The following is a 20,735-nucleotide window of genomic DNA, read 5'->3' on the forward strand; positions in this document are numbered from 1 at the left end:
AAACTTGGATTTTCAGTATCTCATTATACCTCGGAATAAGGATTTTATTAAGTTTTATTGTGCCCCTACCCTAAAATCCATCCGGAGTCAGATAGGAGGTATTGCTTGCTTGCAGTCGATATGTCGTCTCGTATCATTAAAAAATATATAGTGCGCCAGGATATGGTGAGTCAAATAAATAGCGTCTACAACGATTCTATGCCAACTGCAATACGAGCAAAATGAATTGCGTATATCAAAAATAAAATAAACATATTTTATATACCAATCATTTCGTTTAAGATCTATTTATAAGAATAAACATTTCTGACGCACCCTCTTTCTTAGCTTAAAATTCCTTTTCTAAGAGTTCTTAAGAAACAATAATAAGTGATTAAAGAATTAGTCTCGGCGCCATTTCTCACAGTTTAATCCCACAATTTCTGAGAGAAATAAAACGGCTGAGATTCAATGAAACACCGGTGAAACAATTACAAAAAGTTTGTATTGTTTTCTATCATAATGGAAAGATTAATCTTTTCTTTACGACCAGAAAAGATTATTTATCATCTTTTTGATACAATAAAAGGATTAAGACATTGTTTATCGGAAAAGTTGGGCAGAAATGGCTTTCCTTCAGGTACAAGATGAATGATCGTAATTTGTAAGGAAATATAAAAAGTTGAGAAAGAAGAAGGGTTTATGAGGAAGTAATAAATGAGTTCAAAGTGGAAATATTTTCCATTAGGTTATGGCCTGGTTTTTCTCTCTTTGTTCAAGCATGACTGAAGAGTAACTTAATGCCTTAACCTAAAAAATCTGTATGTATGAAACATGCACCTATTTTATAATTATGATAAAAAATATGGGTGGTGATATTTTAAAGCCTCCGTTTAATATAATAACCAGACAGCCAGAACAAAGAAAAAACTGTAAAAATCACCGACACTCACAATTACAAAGTTAAATACCGCCAGCGAACAATTACAAAGAAAACTTACATTTTCCCACAAAAAATATCTAGAACAAATTCATTTCTCCACGGGATGCCAAAGAAATGCTGATATCGTCTTTAACCCAAGGGGATAAGGTCTAAAATCGCTAAAAAGTGTAGAAAGTCGGGCTCTCATTACTGTCGTCTCAGGGGGTAGTCGCCATTATCTTGCAAACTGTATTTGAAATAATCGTCGGTTTGGTCCAAGTTATAAGACGCAGCGGGAAACGTTTTTATAGCAGACTACTAGTTTAAAAGGTTGGGAGTAGAGTGTTTTTATTGACAACATTTTTCGTTTCTTTTTTTTTAATGAAATGGTAGGTTATCGGAGAGGTTTGTGTCGTACAATGTATTGGCTAAGTATATCGGTACCACCTTGTTGTAAGAAAAATCTGTATGACTACGACGACTTTTATTTAACATATCTTTGTTCTTGATAACGTTTTCTTTTTATCCTAGGTCATGCTCTCAGCGGTAAGTACTTCTTTTTTAAATATTTCACCACAAACAAAATTCATTAATTTTAAAGTCCTCTTTTTGAATAAATTGATCTCTTGAATGTTTGAATCTTTGCATTTTTCTTTTTTCTTGCACACTTTACTTTTTTCCTCTCAAACGTTACTTACTGTCCTTTATCAGACATTAATAATAATAAATAATAATAAAATACGTAAAAAACATTAATGAATGTACCTACTACAAAAGAGCAACCCTTCTACTTAATATTCCTCGCACCAACATCGCTGATCACTCTTCTCATAACAAATTCACTAATAAAAAAGAACCAGAATTAATGGCTGTAATTAGGCACAATTAAAACAAGTATCTCATTTAATTAATCTAAGCTCATCAAATGAAATTAGTGTCCGCCTCTTAGTTTAATTAAGGTGACATGATAAAAATATTTTTTTCGTAAAAATGAAAACTTGGATAATGGTACAAAGACGGCCATTTTGTTTTGAAAGGGTAATACAGAATGTAAATAGAAGAAATCCTTTTAGAATTAATTGTGTAGTTTATTTTTTGTCTTCAAAATTCTTTTTTCTGTTTGGGTAAAGGACACTATACTTTGGTGAATTAAAATATATCCTTTGTGTGGAAAAGACACTATACTTTGGTATGTATATTTAAACTAGAGAGGCTACTCAATTATTTAGGCATTTATTTCATGTATACAGTTGAATATTATCTTTAATAAAGAATTTGAATTTTTTGTCAAATCTAACGTGATGATCACGTTTAATAGGTATCACCTTTACCTTTAGTATAAGTTTCACGGATGAGTTATTGATCGCTTCTCGTTCCTACTTGTACCATACACTCTATTCTGCAACGCAATTGAAACATTCAGAAACTGGAATTATTATAACAGTCTGTTGAATGTTGGTATTTTTTGTAGTTTTCCTGATGTCAGAAACACGCCAACAAATAGTAAACACTACATTTTTTGCGTAATAGTGTATTGTGATAGCCGAATACACAGTTTTTTAAGGAAAATCAATTCGCTTTTTCTTGTACTTCATGCTTTTTTTAACCTCAGCTGGATGGGGAATGAATATGTATAAGGACTTGGAGTTATTCGTTCAATCAATTTGAAAATTCAAATCAAAGAGATAAAATTAACAAAATCTTCAAGTTTCGGATTGACAAATGACTTTCAACGGGCTTAATTGATCTAACTTTTTTTCAAATCACACCTTGAATATGAAGAGATATTAGATATTTTGTGACTATGTTTACGCTTAGATAACAATGTATTTTTGACAAAATAAACAGGAGTTTTCAGTGAGACCGTGCCTTAAAACTGGAAAATAAAAATGCTTTTCAAATATTCAGCAAACGAACGCTGAAAATGTTTCACAATTGAAAAGCTTCAGGTACAGAGCACGTTGTTATTTTCTCGGAAACGAGAGGAAATTGATACTCATAGCTAAGTTTATTTGTTTGTCTGTTCTCCTCACATTTCCTCTCCTTTATGTAGTTTCATGCAAATGCTTTCAATACTCTTATTTTATTAAGATAAAAGTAAATAAGTCTGTCTGTGGTATACAGTTGAACTGTTGATTTGATTCCGTTTACATTTCAGCATAAATGATAGCAGTAGAATCGGATATAAAAAGTTCTGAACATTCTACAAAATCATACATTAACGGCCGAATACGTTCCGGTATATACCTATAAGAAAATAAGTATATGTAGGAATACTGGAACATATTCGGCCGTTAGTACTGAATGCAAAAGACTTAAGACTTTTGTGTAGGGAACCTTTATTGACAATACCGTGGAGTCATTAGGTACTAGTGTTATGCCATCACCTATATCAACAGTCAAACAATTTTTACTCATACCAAAAACATGTTCACATGGCCCAAAAAATCGTCAAAGCCATGTCTATTCTTGTCACAAGAATAGACAATGCCCACAGAGACTATAAACGTACCTATGTCCTTAACGAGGCCTGAGGGTACAGCCGTCCTTTATAAATGACAGCATGAAGTATGTAATGTACTTAATAAAGGCCAGACGTACGTGGGCAAACATTATGACAGACGTATGTTCTTGTGACAGATCACTGTAGGCTTAGATGTCTAAATGATGATATTATTTAATAATATTAGAGATGTGTGATGTGGTGTCTGTTTTTCTTGAGTAAGACAGATGGCTTGGTATATTGTGACTATATTCTAGCTATTAAGTGTTATGTATTCGGAGATTGTATATAAGACTAATATCTATGTAGATTACTGAAATATTTTGCTATATTAAAATGGACATATGAAAAATGATAGTTAATCAGTATAATCGTAACATCGATTGTACATAAAAGTACCTTATATTAGGATGGAAATATGCATTTTAGATATATTTAAAAATCCGAAATTAAATACAAAGCTTAGCGATAAAATAATTATTTCACATTAAGTCGTAGAATACGTATGTCTACGCTAATGCTTACTACGCCGTAGCCAAATGCTACAACAATCATTTGTAGTTAACTTTGCTACGTATTAATTCTCGTAGCAATGTCTAAAAATAACCAAAGAAAATAAAACTAACAAATATATCCAACAACACGTACAGCCAGCAATATTATAAAACAATACATACTCACACGAGCTTAACTTTATATATACATATATAAACGTATATATTACATAAGCTCAGAATATCAGAGAAACACGAAAGGTAAAATGAGGAAGCTTGTATAATAGTTGGAGTGTAAAATCCAGCGAAATATGCAATATATCGCGGATACCTGAGAGTTTGCTCTGCGGAATATTTTTATACTACCTCTTTCTCGCGGTTTCACTTGTATAAGAAACTTAAGAGTAATATTTATATAAAATACACTTAAGTTTTATTCTTCTTTCTGAAGGATACAAAGTGTTTTTCCTTTAAAGAGAAAATTTCCCAAAAGTCAATAAAAGTTCAGCCATTTTCGTGAAATTATAGCAAAGGTGACCATGACGCCTGGTTTCATCTTGTTAATTGTGCTTTTGCCTTGTTCGTACTTTTTACTTCCCCTCGAAAATCATTTTATGACATACAGAATCAGACTAATATTTCCAAACTTACATACAAATAAACAAACCTTTAAATATCACTTCTAAAATATATAGCAGATACCTGAAACCATATCCTCTCAGGAAATATATTTATATTACGTAACGTAAGTACAATATATCCAGCGTTGCTGAAAGATTTGCCGATGGAACGTGGCAGCCTCGGGCGGTGGTGTTTGTATTGTGAAAACAATTCTAATACAATAAAAACGTATACAGCGGCAGCTAGTTAGATTTTCTTTTGTCTGGAACGTTTCTGTTTCTTATTATGAATTTGTTTTATCATTGAAAATTACTGAATTCATTGAATTGAGGAACTCAGAAGTTCTAGAGCCGTAGAAAGGACATATAGGCTGCATTTATTCGTGTAGGGAAGTTGTTTTCTTGGGAGCAGCGAGAAACAGCTACCTAGATGAAAAATATTTTCATTAATTTATTTTTACTGATCTCACTTCAGCATAAAATCTTTTCTTAAGTAGTTTTTGTGTATTTTTGCATTTTTTTTCCAAACACATATTATGAAGTAAGATTGCTTTTATTACTGTTTCTTAACACCAAGCAACGGCAGTAACCTCTGCCATATAATGTTACTCCATCAGTCTTAACTACCGCCCTCACCATAATAATTACCATAGCAGTATGTTATACGACCCTATATATCATGGTGTAAGTAACGATGTCTCGAGGCAATCAATTATAATGACGAAACACTACCTCGTTCTACGCAGTCGGCTATAACGATCTTAGTTTATTGCGGCTTGTAACCGGGTGCTTTATTGTATATTAACTGTTTCCCCTGGTTTTACCTCGGGTTTTAAGCCTCTTTGAATGAGAATACAAGTAGGTATAATTTGTAATTTACCTATTATCGAGCTTAATTAGAACGAATTATGAATAAACATGTTTGTATATAACGTGAGTATAAGTACGTGATCAATATTAATTAATGTTCAATAGACACAAAAATAAATATACAACCTCAAAAAGAAATGGAACACGAAAAAGGGAAAGTAGCTAAACCTGAACCAAACAAAAACAATCACCGTAAGCATACAATTTATGACATTAATAAGCTTGCATAAACCACAAACAATAACCACAAATAGAAACTAGTTAGTACAACTAAAGTACCAACATCATAAACATGATCTACCTGCCATAAGGCAGTAACATAACTAGCTCAAAACTCATAAATCTTATTACAACAGGTACATTCATGCATATTAATTAGTAACAACATTTCGCGAACTATATGTTTAGCCAGTTCTGCGAATATGGTATGCACGCGAATGAGGCTTTTATCGACGAAACTGGTGGCATAATTTGACATTTTTATACCTAAGTGCTACAAAAAGTCACTTTTTAGAGTTTTAGAGAATGATTTATTACGCTTTCCAAGTAAAGCAAGCTTGTTGATATTTGTCTGCGCAGCAAAATCAGTGGCAGGTCGCTCGGTTTTTAGCGTCATTCAAATCCACTGGTCTGAAAACGCTGTTAATCATGCGTGTTCCTTCAATCAATAATAATAATATCTTGACACTTTCACACATGGTTGGTTAGCTCCAAGGTAAGCTATTTATTAGCTTGTGTTACGGATGCTAACACAACTGATAAGCTTGAATTAGTTACATATAACTTTATAAGTAGATACATATTTTATGTATTTATAAATAGTTCTCTGAATGTTCTAGGTGTTTCTACGATAGGTTCGAAAGGCATTGCTGGGGAGTTTGTTGCGCCACTTCTTCTTCGCAGCAAAAACACATAGGAAGTGGTGAAGGTTGGGCATTTTGAGGGCTGTCTTATGTAGATTCCTGACGTTCAAAAAGTGCTGTCTTACAGCCAAGTTTGAATAAATGATTTTTGATTTTGATTGATCACTGCAGTTTGGCCAATCCAACGTAAGTCCACGTCTTAGCATCGCTTGTAATAATAACCTTCAGTCAGAGATCCCAAGAAAATCATGATTAACTTTAGAATAATTTCTAAATTAAGACTTAATGAATTCTAGCACTAAGTGCTACTTGAGCTTTGAAATTCCAGTCAGTGCTTGATTAAATTAGGATCTGAAATGGGATGAGTCTTGTTACATTAGGTACTAAATTATTTACTGATATATCCCTATGTATGAAGGTAATATCAACGTCAGACACCTGAGCCCTTTGAAAGGTTACGTGTAAATTATATTATCAATATGAGATAGCGATTCTAAATGGCATAACGATATTATGTCTCGGAGAATACGCTGTACCTATTACTGATATTGGGCTGTATAATACGTTCGAAGGTAGAATACAGTAAGTACTTAGATACTGGTACAAAAGAGACGTTTAATGTCACGAAACCGGGTGAGTCATAGTTGTATGTATAAATGTACATGCTATACGTATTAGGTATGTACAGTAAACTGCACATTAGTGGTAACTGTCATACACGTCAACTGTATGGTAATAAGTACGATTTTCCTTTAAAACTATTATCACTGACCTGAAGTTGACTGTACTATTTATTTCATCAATATCCAATAGAGCAGTCTTTGCGTGAAAGACGAACAAAAAAAGGTAACTGCATCCATAAATGCAATTTTTTTCGTTTATAATATTACTAGGACTTACACGTAACATTTCATAACAATGCCCTTAAAAGTTAACACGGCGAAAAATTTAAAATACTCCGTGAAAATGCCGATGTATTTTAAGGTGACATTTAGGAACATTTTTCGCTCGCTTTACCTGCGAAGCCCTGTTAAGTTAGACAAGTGTGTAATCGCGTTAATGCCTGAAGTTACCTTATAAAGAAGCATTTTAATAAAGCGTTGTTTGAAGCGTTTTGGAAGTATTATTAAAGGATCTTTGTTTCTTTATTTTTTTTTATGAGATTTTTCCTCGATGGAGTTTGTCCGTGATTTTTGTTTCAAGACTTTTGTTTGAGTTTCGATGTTCCAGGTTGTTTAGACGTTCAAATATTGATAATTAACATAATATAAATAAAGTAGATGAATAGTGATTATGACATTGTCTGGGTACCTTAACATATATTTTTTTATTACCTAATCTAGGCGTTGGTAATATTTGTGTATTTACCAACTACACTATAATTCACACAGACAAGCAGACAGAGTTAGTCTTTATAAAACTTAATTCAGATAAAAATTCAGAAATCTCCTTTAAAATATACCTAATTGAATTAAAAGTTCAACGAACATCTTCAGGTATCGACCCACTGTCCATTTCCCACTTGACCCCGCTAACGGCACTTCACGTAATTACCACGACGAGAACTCAAAATTAAGTTTTAGAACACCCGCCGAAACTTAACGACAAAGCGACGAATTTTACGAGTGTCTCAGTAAATTGTATCGTAATAAACGAGAATACGGGCTTTACCCGGAGAATCCTGATATTAGCCGGGTAAAGTTATGCCCTAGGTTATTTGTTAGGTGATCGTAAAGTTAAGTAAAGTGGAGCTTTGGATTGGAAATTGATGATGTGCTCCATCGGGCGCGTAATAAAATTGCCTCTCAATTACGTAAGTGAAGCTGTTGGTTCAAATTAGGGTTGCCCGTTGTAGGTGTTTTCGCTGATCATGAATTTATTCGTGGAAGCATTTACTAACAGGATATTACCTAGGTTTTAAACTGAGAGCACTTTGACCCAATTATCTTGACAAGTATCGGGCGGCAGTACCTAACATTTTTTCAGGCTCTGAGATTTATGAAAATCGTTCTCACTTAGCTAGATATCATGCTTAACTAAGCTGCGTGATCGTTGCTAATCATGGCTATTAGTGTACCTTTTCTTCATTTTACAAAAAGTTAATAATTAATTAACTCTCTCAGTGATATACGTTTAATCATAAAAGACATGTCTACATATCTCTTAAAGAATTTCCATGTAAAAACAAAAGACAGGCTCTGAATAATTTATGACATTATCGTTACCAATATCTCGAGACGCCATCTTGTTTCTGCTATTTGTTACACGTCAACTTTTTTTGACAAACAACGTTATTAGTGTCATTGATAACATCCTTTAAGTTGTTAGAAGGCTGGTTAGCTATCATTCTATATTTATCTTGTTATACGTTTGAGGCTGCTTTTAAAGAAATGAAAACAAACTTGGGAACAAAAAAGGCTGTAGAGTTTGCTTAGTTTAACGCACTTAGATCGGGAAATCTTGTCTGATTTGAAAAAAATATTTCATCGTTAGAAAGCCCATTTATTTGGGAAGGCAAAACGCAACAACTTATCTGCGTAGTTTCTTTGGAAAACGGAAAAAACTGGACTGGGAGCTGGTTAACTGATCGTATATACCGCTTAGAATTTATTGAGACTTGACATTCGATGATTATAAACATAGTTGCTTTACATCTCTTCACACAACACACACTTCACACAGAGTATGTAATTGTTTATAAAAACCAAACGTTCGTTTCTAATATCAGCGGAAAAAAAATAACAGAATATAAATAATAAAGGCCATTTGCAAAACGGAGGTATAAAAGAAAGTCAAATGGTACCTATTGCCCAGGTAGTTACAACCTGTTTCCAATAAAATAAGAACTTCGGGTCCTTTACGAACATTCGGGCAGGTAAAAGTAGTTATATATTAATTAGGAAAAGTAACGTTTATATTTTCTGTATAGAAATTATGATTTAAGTAGCAATACATATAATTTAGTGAGTACAAAGTATATTGGCTAAAGTATCGACGAACTTAATATTTTTGCGAAGCTCGAAAGACATTATGTGTAATAATACCTACAGTTGGACGTAGGTACCTACAAGTGGACGCCTTTCAGCCGAAATAACATCCATTGATAGGGATAAATCTCTTTCCCAATACAGCATAGCAATAGACAAGAAATAATCATCTCTTAAAACAGAAACAAAAAGACCTAACCAATCCCTAATACGATTTCCCAAATTAGAGCTTCCACAGAAACAATAATTACCAAAGAGTTTCACTAACGAGGGAAAGCGCCGAACGGAACGTAACTAGTTTGTGGAAGAAAAGGAACGGTGAAACTTAGGGTTGCCAGGCGTAATATTGTTTAAATTTAGGAACAAAGTAAATAATTATATTACACCTTTCGGTTATGTATGAATTATTATAAGTTAAGCTAACTAAATTATTATAAGTTAGCGTAAGCTTTCGTGAATCGATAGAAGTGAAATTCCTATCGCAGATACATATTAACAAACATGTACTTAGGTATGAGCAGCCATATATAAAACGTAAATGCCATTAACTACCGTTACGCCCAAACTCCTGTTACATAATTATGTAAATATATCTGAAGCACTGTTAGCATAATAACATGATATGAAACCACATCTTTCTGTCGACCGTGCAATCCTCGCTTTTTACATCAATGTAGTACTAAAAAGGGCCTTCAAAACATTAGCCATCTAATCGGGAATGTTGCCATTAGGAATAATTACTCCCCAAAAACTGGGGATTTGTCCGTAAATGAGATAATGCTCACAATTTGGACAGGCCTAATTGATATTACCTCTAATAGAATTGGATTTTTACTGAAATCTGTCGGCCTTTAGAATCTGTGAAAACATTGAAAAGTTTATTTAGGCCCTGTCACACTTTAGACGTCACTTAGGGCAAGTTCATCATAAACGTCAGTTTGCTTAAAACAACTGGTGACTATGAAAATGGAACGTAATAATTCATAGTAAACCATTGTTTAGGAAACTAATGATTATTTTGTCAGTGAGCTTGGCCCTTAGAAGATTCAATTAAATACGATTGTTCTAAGGATTCAGCTAATGCGATACTTTTTATTTACAAGATTACCTATTTCTTTCTTTTGTTTTATTTTACTTCTTTTGTTTGGATTGTACCTTTTCTAAATTGATGAAGAGATTTTCGTTAAGTGTTTTCAGCGGATTTATTTATTTGAGCAAGTTTTTTGTTTTGTTTTGCTAAGTGCCCATAAGTTATTGCTAGCACTTTAGTCTTTCTGTGATTTATTTTTTATGCTTGTCAATTTCTTACTCCGCAAATAGCGTGTTCAGGTATTTTATCTTCACAGCGAATTCTATTACTTAATCTTTATACAGGCCTTTTATAAATATTAGGTACAAGCCTACAAGCATTACTACTGTTCAAGATAATCAGTGAAATCGACGATCGCGAAATATAGTCATCCATATAGGTCTATAGGTCTATAAGTCTATAGGTCCCCAAGATACAGGCACAGCCTAGTTTGGGGACCACAGAACTGATAAAAATGACTCTAGTAATATAGTTACAGTTTACCTTTATTGTAATCTACCTCATAACATTAAGAAGTGATTTGTGAATGTAACTGTGGATCAATAAACGAATTTATTATTATTATATTATTATCTTGTATGTCTCTACCAGACCTCGGGACTATAGAGTCCCGGATTTTTGGGAGGCGAACGTGGGGCCGAAGCCAACACGCTGAAGCCCTTTTGAGACAACTTTAATGAAATGGTGACACAAAACCGACGATTATCCCTGTATACACTATAGAAATGTACCCAAGGACAATCCCCGGTTCTGTGCTAAACTATTGCTAACTATGGATGAAAACTACTTGGGCTATTGTGATGGGATGCTAGTGGACTAGGAATGGGGAAACTACGGGAACTATGGCACCTGCCGATAACAATGTAATAAAAACACGTAAAAATGGCAGGTGGAGACTCGCCAACTCACTTACTGGGCCCCCGGGAATCAGTCACTGAAAAGCAACAAGAGGGCAACAGGGACATGAGCGGCTGAGAAGGGTGAGGATACCTCGCTATATCGATCCCTACTAGTCCGATCACGCGCTCCCTGTGGGTCCAGCATCACCGGCCCACTCGCCACTTACCACGAGGCACCTACCCTCCGAGCGGGCTGTTAACCCTGCTCTAGCGACTCCACTCTGACCGGCCGATGAAGGCAAGCCAAGAGGCGGGAGACCTATCCCCCGTCATGCTTCACTCCGGCAGGCCGGAGATGGGGGACAGTATACTCTCCCTGGAGCACTCGGATATATAGCCCCGCGGGGTCGCTACTCCCCGTCATCCGCCTCAGATGCCCTGCGGGGCATATTATTATTATTATAAATGTATGTCTCTTCCAGACCTCGGGACTATAGAGTCCCGGATTTTTGGGAGGCGAACGTGGGGCCGAAGCCAACACGCTGAAGCCCTTTTGAGACAACTTTAATGAAATGGTGACACAAAACCGACGATTATCCCTGTATACACTATAGAAATGTACCCAAGGACAATCCCCGGTTCTGTGCTAAACTATTGCTAACTATGGATGAAAACTACTTGGGCTATTGTGATGGGATGCTAGTGGACTAGGAATGGGGAAACTACGGGAACTATGGCACCTGCCGATAACAATGTAATAAAAACACGTAAAAATGGCAGGTGGAGACTCGCCAACTCACTTACTGGGCCCCCGGGAATCAGTCACTGAAAAGCAACAAGAGGGCAACAGGGACATGAGCGGCTGAGAAGGGTGAGGATACCTCGGCGGACTTTAAACGCAGATCACGCGCTCCCTGTGGGTCCAGCATCACCGGCCCACTCGCCACTTACCACGAGGCACCTACCCTACGAGCGGGCTGTTAACCCTGCTCTAGCGACTCCACTCTGACCGGCCGATGAAGGCAAGCCAAGAGGCGGGAGACCTATCCCCCGTCATGCTTCACTCCGGCAGGCCGGAGATGGGGGACAGTATACTCTCCCTGGAGCACTCGGATATATAGCCCCGCGGGGTCGCTACTCCCCGTCATCCGCCTCAGATGCCCTGCGGGGCATATTATTATTATTATTATATATACATTTTTTTTTATAAAAAAGTCATTTAACACGTTGAACGTCAAGTGTCCTACAAACAATAGTTTTTCACTTGTGTCTTTGACCCCGGACCGATAGCGTTCAATACCTTATACCTTAACTAATATGCTACTTTCTATGTTCCAGAATACTGTCACCCTTACGAGCCGTTCAAGTGTCCAGTGGATGGCAACTGCATCTCCATACAGTACCTGTGTGACGGAGCTCCTGACTGCATCGATGGATATGATGAGGACTCCAAGCTTTGCACTGCTGGTAAGACACCATGGTCTATCTTTAGGGTTCAGTACCCAAAGTGTAAAACGGGGCCCTATTGTTTTCGCTCCTCTGTCCGTCCGTCCGTCTGTCACCAGGCTGTATCTCATGAACCATGATAGTTAGAGAGTTGGAATTTTCACAGATGATGTATTTCTGTTGCCGCTATAACAACAAATACTGAAAACTAGAATAAAATAAATATTTTTGGGGGCTCCCATACAAAAAACGTGATTTTTTTGCTCATTTTTGCTCTGGTACGGAACCCTTCGTGCGCGAGTCCGACTCGCACTTGGCCGGTTTTTTTGTCCTTAAAGTCCTAGCTGATAGCCGGTCACGGCAGCTGTTCTCATATACCTAAGGCGAACACATAGCTGCGCAGGACATATTATAGTGTATGTTGGCAGACACAGGTGCACTCCCTATTCCTTCTATCTCATAGCCCATTGGAACGGAACGGCGCAGGACAAACATTTACGTGATCTCCGATGCACGCGAGTCTTGTTAATGGAAATTGGACGTAAAGGACATAATAGTCATCCCAATTGTATATAGTCCATGATAGTCTTTATTAATTTTGGGCAAAATGCAGAGATCATGAGCCAGCTTCCATATTATTTCCCAAATAAAAGAATTACAAAGAAATACCCAAGACACTGTTATACTGACTAGATAGCAAGATATAGGAGGCAAGTACGCTAAACTGAGATGTTTCTAGTGACAAAAGTGCACATCAAAGAAATAGCTGCACATACGGCACTGCTAAAAGCAATCCTTAGTACTAGGTACATATCAACTTCTGAAACGTGTTACGAGATTCCGTGTACGTGAGCTTTTGACATTACGAATGTCAGCGTTTGTCTTTTGTCTCACTACACACGTTTAGTAAAGTTCCTAAATAAACATAACATATTATCAGAAGAACAGAATGGATTCCAGAAAAATAAGTCTACTACGCTGGACGCATTTTCGCTTATAAAAAGTGTAACCGAATCGATCGATAAAAAGAAGCGTGTTTCAGCAATATTCTTTGATATGTCCAGCGCGTTCGATTTCGTAGATCATAAAATTTTAATACAAAAATGTGAATATTATGGGATTAGAGGAAATGCTCTACAGTGGATTGAGAGCTACTTAAGTGACCGGAAACAATGTGTGGAGATTACTGGTATTGATAGTAACTTAAACTGTGCCTCAAATAGATCAACCTACGAATTTAATAGATTTGGAGTTCCCCAAGGGAGTGTGTTGGGGCCACTCCTTTTTTTGATCTACATAAATGACATTCCAAAAGCAACTAAACACAAATGTACGTTATTTGCAGACGACATATCAGTCATTATACCCGATCCTAACAATGACATCAATAACTATAAACTAATACTAAAAAGTGCAGTAGAAAACATAATAAAAGGGCTTGCTGAAAATAACCTAACCGTAAATATACATAAAACAAAATTTATACAATTCCGAAACTACAAAAGTACACATCAAAGTTTAACAATAGATCACTGTGGGCAAGGTATAGAAGAAGTAAATGAAACAAAATTTTTGGGTATATTATTAGACAAAAATTGCAATTGGAAAGCCCAGGTAAATAATGTGTGTACACGCATAAACAGATTTGTCTATGCCCTTAGAAAAATAAGAAAATTGGCAAGTGACAAAATGGCTTTGTTGGCATATCATGGATATGTGGGATCTGTTTTAAATTACGGTATTTTGTTATGGGGTAATTCGACGGACATAAATAGGGTTTTGATCTCTCAGAAAAAATGTATACGAGCAATATGTGGGGTGGGGCCACTAGACTCTTGCAGGCCCTTATTTAAAAAATTAAAAGTTCAGACTGTTATTGGTCTATACATTTATGAAATCGCTGTGTTTGTTAAAAAACATGGCCATCTTTTTGAGAAAGCGAGTCTTAATAAAAAATATTCATCAAGGGATCCCACCAGATTGATTGTCCCAGGTAAATCCTCAACTCTGTTTAAAAAAAATTGCAGTTGCATGGCAGTTCAGATTTATAATAAAATTCACAGGCATTTCCGAGAGATGACACTTGCAAAATTTAAAATTAATTTTAAGAAATGGCTAATTGACAAATGTTTTTATTCAATAGCTGAATTCATGTCTTGTACGTCGAGAAATATAGAAAGTTATTTGTAATTTTTTTTTTTGTTAAATCGCATTTATTTATATACATATAATTTGGTTTGTCAAATATGCCTAATGACTTTGTTTTAATATTCAATATTATTTTAGATTTTTTAAATTGTAATTCCACATTATGATAATGGTCATAATAATATTTGCATGCCGGTTAAACGGCGAGACATGTGAAACACATACCTACTGTAACATCTTGTAATACCATACCATGTTTCTAGCAAATAAAATTTCTGATTTCTGATTTCTGATTTCTCACTATTATTAATTTTAAAAACAGAACCCGTCACGACAGACGTGCAGGATGGGATTTCAATACAATGCGTTTTTTTTTCTCTAAAATACTTGTAAAACTACGAACCAAAAAAGCGGCAGTTTGAATTTTTCCCTTTACACAGTTTCCTTATTTTCATGATGGCTATTTGGTTTCGTCCCAAAGTCATGGTAGGTGATACTTTTGAAAGGTCAACGCAAATTGGGTTCTAGGGAACAATTGAAAAAACGTGTTTAGTTACCGAGTTACGCTTCAGAGGTACTTAAAAAAAGTATTTACAGATACACACTTAAGTTTTTTTTATATAACGTCAGCTTGAAAAATGTGGATTCGAGACTTAACTGTGAAATGTGCTTGAAGAGTTTTTATACCATGTTATAGTCATTGATTTTCTGCAAATATTACCCAATCTATTACCTCCTTATTCCAGAGACTAGCTGTTTCAGATTCACTGTTCATGTGTAGAACCTACACATCATACTTAATGCCTATTAGTGAAAAATTATGCGTAATTAGAGACATGGTTAATTTACTTCAAACGCCTGATCAGACCTAAACAAAACTTAGTAGATATAAGGTCAATTTATTCCTCCCATGTTGAAGTACCTACGTTTATTCTCCGTAAGCTTTCAACCGTCTAAATTCCAGTAACTCGATGCATTTTAAATTAGGTATTGAAATAACTCGTATTTCTCGTATTTCGTATTAATGTAAAATCAGGCGTCTACAGAATAATTAATGAACTTTTCATTACGGTAAAATGAAATTAATCTTTGTAAGGTTTCAGGAATGATTTCACAATATAAGTTTTGCTTCTGTGTAGCTTTATTCTATAGTAGCGGGTAACTTAATTCAATTAAGCAACTATTACTATGTAGGTAGGTAGGTAATCCTGTCTTTCGGAGGGAGTACACAAAAAGTGATCCTCTTCAATTGGAAATATGTACTACAAAAGAAGCAGGATAAAGTTTATTCCTGGATTTTATCATAAAGTGATGTTTGTGCAAAATTATACTAAAAATGAACACCTTTTTAGGTACATTTTGGTGTAGGTATAAATAAAATGTTTGTCAATATATGTACGTATCTCATTCCTACCTACATTTCATCATTTCATTCCTACCTGCTTATGAAGGTAGGTACGTGAATTATCGTTTCGTAAAGCATACAATATTTACACAATTCTGAATATTTGCTCTCTGCCTTTGGGCTAAAATTAGGTACTAGAATTTACGTCATACACCGACTGAGTACTATTTTAGTTTCAACTGTTAAGTTAATTCACGATCTACCTCATGAATTACCTAATTAAACATGTTTAACGCAAAATGTGGGTAACTGGTTGTTCAGCATTGAAGGTAGATTTTAGATGCTGGGTTGTGGTGAAACATTTTTAGGGTAGGTAGCCAGCCAGTAATTTTAATAAAATATTTGTTCTTTTTAGTTAACTTCATTTCAATAACGTTATTGTACCTTGTATGAACATGAATAATCATACTAGGTATAAGTGGGCTGTATCTGTTGAAGGATGGCAGTTTAAATTATATATTTCGTTTCAGGAGTTGCTATAAAATATTGTCGTTCAGATTTTTGACGTTGAAGCTAGCAGTATTAAACATGAACATAACATTGCTTCGTACATCTGTGGCCCACATTTTCTCTTTGAGACTCGCTACGGAGTTGAAATCTACGGCAGCTGGTTTCAAAAGGCTTCATTTAAAAACATCTGTAGAAACTTTCTTAGGTTTGAGGAGAGTATTAACAGCTTTTGAAGAATAAATAAAACTGTGACCTTCTTTGAATATGGAATTAGCATTGGGTGTCGAGTGAGCATGTCTTGAAAAGAGTTTCTTGGTAAGGATCAACTAGCTAGATCATGAATAGGTTTTATGCCACAGTATATCTCCTCAAAAGCTCTTGGACCAATGACCCCGAAGCAGTTCTTTTTTCCTAAAAATAGAAGAATAATGAAAAGAGAAAATGTTCATCGTTGATCTACAACAACAATTTGATAGACAAGTTCATTGTTTTCCCTCGTTTTTATAAAAAAAAAAAACCTTTGTTCCCGGTTCACGTCAGTAGCATGAAATGGAGGAACAAACTCACAAAGCGACCCGTGAACAATGAAAAATAATGAACAACGCTTTATTAATAGCTAACAAATTCATTTCATAGAATAGGGATGAAAGAAAGTTAAGCTGAATAGAATAATTACAGATTTTTAACTTGGGGAAAGATATTTCTTGAAGTGGCCGTTACTAGGACATAGGAAGGGATCCGATATATTACTTTCCTGTATGGGATAGTTTAATATTCGCAAATCGAAAATGCTTAGATGTGTTTTTACACATCTAAGCATTTTTTTGCTTTTCAATGCAGAAACAGAAACATTTCCAATGTAAATTGTATGAATTTTATCGAAGTGGTACCAATATGCCTTACAATTACGGAAGTGAATATAGGTAAGGAAGTGGTGTTCGAAGCAATTTCTTAAGAACAAAAACAACAGTTTATCGTTATTCCGAGTACAGAAACTGTAAACGGCTGAAATGTCCAGACGAGTGCTTAGGTACTTACATTTACGAGGGTTAAACTTTCTAAAAATAACCATTTAGTCACACCGCTTACTTAAGTAATGAAAAATTATCGATTACTAAATTGTACCAGTCCAATGACGTAATATTAATGCTTTAATGTGTTAATGTGTATAGAATCTACCTACATTTTATAGTGACTGTTGTAGTTTATTATCAAAAGTACCTATAAATTGAGAAACCTTTTAACGTCAAAATCACATCAAAATGTCCCCGCCAAAAAGATTACAAATCTAAATTCCATTTATGTTATGCTATCGTAATCATAATATACATCGTATCAATAAAAATATTTTCGATTTTACAGCCAAGAGGCCACCTGTTGAAGAGACGGCATCGTTTCTCCAATCATTACTGGCTTCCCACGGGCCTAACTATCTGGAAAAGTTGTTTGGAAGTAAGGCGCGAGACGCTCTCGAACCACTAGGCGGAGTCGAAAAGGTCGCTATTGCGCTCTCAGGTAATATATCATCCTTTTACGACCGACACTACGGCTCTTCAAAAAAATTATAGCAATGAGAAATGTATCGTTTTAGCTACTTCCCTAAAAGGATGAACTCTTCGTCCTAAAATGTTTGGGTAACAATTTCATCTTACTTGAAATATTGCTCGTAATTTTGTAAATTGTATGGCGCCCAACTGGGACTGACATAAACCATGTTGGGTGCCAATAATAAACAGATATAATAACGTAGACGTTTTAATTATTTCTGGTTATTCAAAACAAACATTTACAAATATAAACAACATTGAAGTCTAATATTATTTGCTTTTCATTTCCAGAATCCCAAACGATCGAAGATTTTGGCGCCGCACTACATCTGATGAGGTCGGACCTGGAACACCTACGCTCTGTATTCATGGCAGTGGAGAACGGGGATCTAGGCATGCTCAAATCACTCGGCATCAAGGACTCGGAGCTCGGCGATGTTAAATTCTTCCTGGAGAAACTGGTGAACACCGGATTCCTGGACTGAATAGGACCGGAGTCTGCCTCTGATTACTATCACGTCGTCCAATTTGCCCCGATAAGCTCATCCTTCTACAGTTACCTTCCTTACGACTCCATTAAATATAGGAGAAAGTAAATCATACCCTTTACACTTCTGTCCCGCGAGATTGTTGAATGTCTGTGTACTACAAAAATGAAAACCCTTTCAAGAAATAATTTTGGAATTCAGAATCGATTTCTACAACCGGCCACGTAGACTTTTCTGAAACTAAAAATCATTTCTTTTGGAGTAGAATCACTTTTGCTTACAGTGAATCTTTAGGTAGAGAAAGAGGGTATTAATTTTCGATTAGGATAGGTATATTTTTATATACATATGCTTCTTTAGGTTATAAACCAAAATTCTTTTTAAATTTATATTTATTAAGATTATCAGGGCCCACCACTCGCGTCTATCATTAAGTGTGAAATGAAAAGAGGCTAAGACTGTGACTTTAGTATTATACTGGTCAAAGTTAGGCTAATTATCGCATCTCACTTCATGATGACCCTGATAACTTACAGAATGTATGTGGTTTTTGAATGTCGCCCCCTAAAATTTATCCTTCCTTACTTGGACTTATATCAGAGGCGACTCCATTGAAACGTCAAGCGTCCATTCTAAGCGAGATATAAAGCTAAAAGTTGGTTGATATGAAGATGTGTGTCCTTAGATTAATAAAAAATATAAGAATCGTTGAAAGAATGCATACGCTTTATATCTGGCTTTTGGAAAAATCCAGAATAGGACCATGGAAACATATCATTGTAAACTTAGATGTAGGTAAGAAATACATATCATAGATTATAATCTGTAGCGAATAAAGTACAATTATTTTAATATGATCGGTATTGTAGTGTACGACATTTTATAGACCCTTTTAGTAGGTATGTTCTTTTTCGCCATTGAAAAGAATACTATCAAAATAAAAAGCATAGTTATAACGGTGCTGCACTTGAATCCAGATACATATCAAAATTAATGTGATTATTAAATAAATGTTAGATTTATTGTATGTTACTTATTCTAGAGTAAGAAGTAGCAAAAAAAAATAACATCGTAGATATAAAATTCGAACCCATTAGATTCCAAATTCTATCGTCACTCATTTTTAACATCTTAAATCTACATATTGGTGTTGTAATGATAGAACTTTTGTCAAATGCGGGCTAATAAGACAACGAATTATTAATATAATGTCTCATTTCGAATGAGAGGAGTAAGGTACACGATGTAATATTGGATGTTCATTAAGACAAATCACACAAAATAACGCATAGTTTTTTGCATAAGCGTAACGCTTTATTTTTTAATTACTAAAGTAAGCACACTTACAACGGTGCCAGCAGATGTATTGCATAATACACTGACATTTGAACAAATGGCGGGAAGGAAAAGGAACATGGCCGTTATTAATTCGCAATGTTGCCAGATAAAAAAATAATAAACATGCAGCCTGTATTTGTCAGAAGTTTATATACGCCACAATGAATCTTCTAGTATTTTCAGTCGCCAAATTTTAGTCTCAATCACAATGTTTCAGTGTGTACCTATCAGTAGTAAATATATTCTCTCTCCGTTAGATCTAAAATTCATGTTACTATTTTAACTAAATGTAGTTAGCATAAGTAAATTTTTATGAATATCAATGGTTTTAGTGATATACCTAGGTTATTAATTTTAACTTGCGTCGGATTCTCTTAATATGCAACAAAATGGCGATCTTTGAACTCTGTTAGATGATATTATGTGTTTTGAACTAAGTATAAATGGCTTATTGTTCTTAAATAACAAACCAATAAATGAATCATCTTGAATTTGAGTTTCATTTAAAATTCTTCAAGTCACCTTAATTTCCTAAAGGTCATTTATTGGGACATTGGTAACAGTATAAATATATTGGGTAAACTGTTTCTAAAAGTCAGTGTTCTAGACTAGGCTGCAACAAAAAAAATATTCTTACACTTATTGGTATTTACAATCAGAATCGGTAACAGAATAGCCACAAAAGGGATATAAAATATTTCCTCAGCACTTCTGGAACAGTTACGTCAAACCTAAGTGGCATTTTC

The 20,735-nt window shown here is 35.1% G+C and overlaps 1 protein-coding gene across 2 annotated transcripts in view; it reads left to right on the top strand.

Annotated features, from left to right (window-relative positions):
* Nucleotides 1-20,480, top strand: part of LOC124640733 (IDLSRF-like peptide) — an 84,562-nt gene extending 64,082 nt beyond the window's left edge. The window contains exons 3-6 of one of the 2 annotated variants that reach the window (XM_047178638.1): nt 1,433-1,447; nt 12,506-12,634; nt 17,979-18,131; nt 18,455-20,480. In XM_047178638.1, the coding sequence (XP_047034594.1) occupies nt 1,433-1,447; nt 12,506-12,634; nt 17,979-18,131; nt 18,455-18,648 (491 nt within the window). In that variant the 3' untranslated portion in view covers nt 18,649-20,480. The remainder of the gene's footprint in view (nt 1-1,432; nt 1,448-12,505; nt 12,635-17,978; nt 18,132-18,454) is intronic. The other variant, XM_047178639.1, reaches the window with a different exon arrangement.
* Nucleotides 20,481-20,735: the final 255 nt, after the last annotated feature.

Source organism: Helicoverpa zea, chromosome 21, assembly GCF_022581195.2.
Source record: "Helicoverpa zea isolate HzStark_Cry1AcR chromosome 21, ilHelZeax1.1, whole genome shotgun sequence".
Classification (NCBI taxonomy): Eukaryota; Metazoa; Arthropoda; class Insecta; order Lepidoptera; family Noctuidae; genus Helicoverpa; species Helicoverpa zea.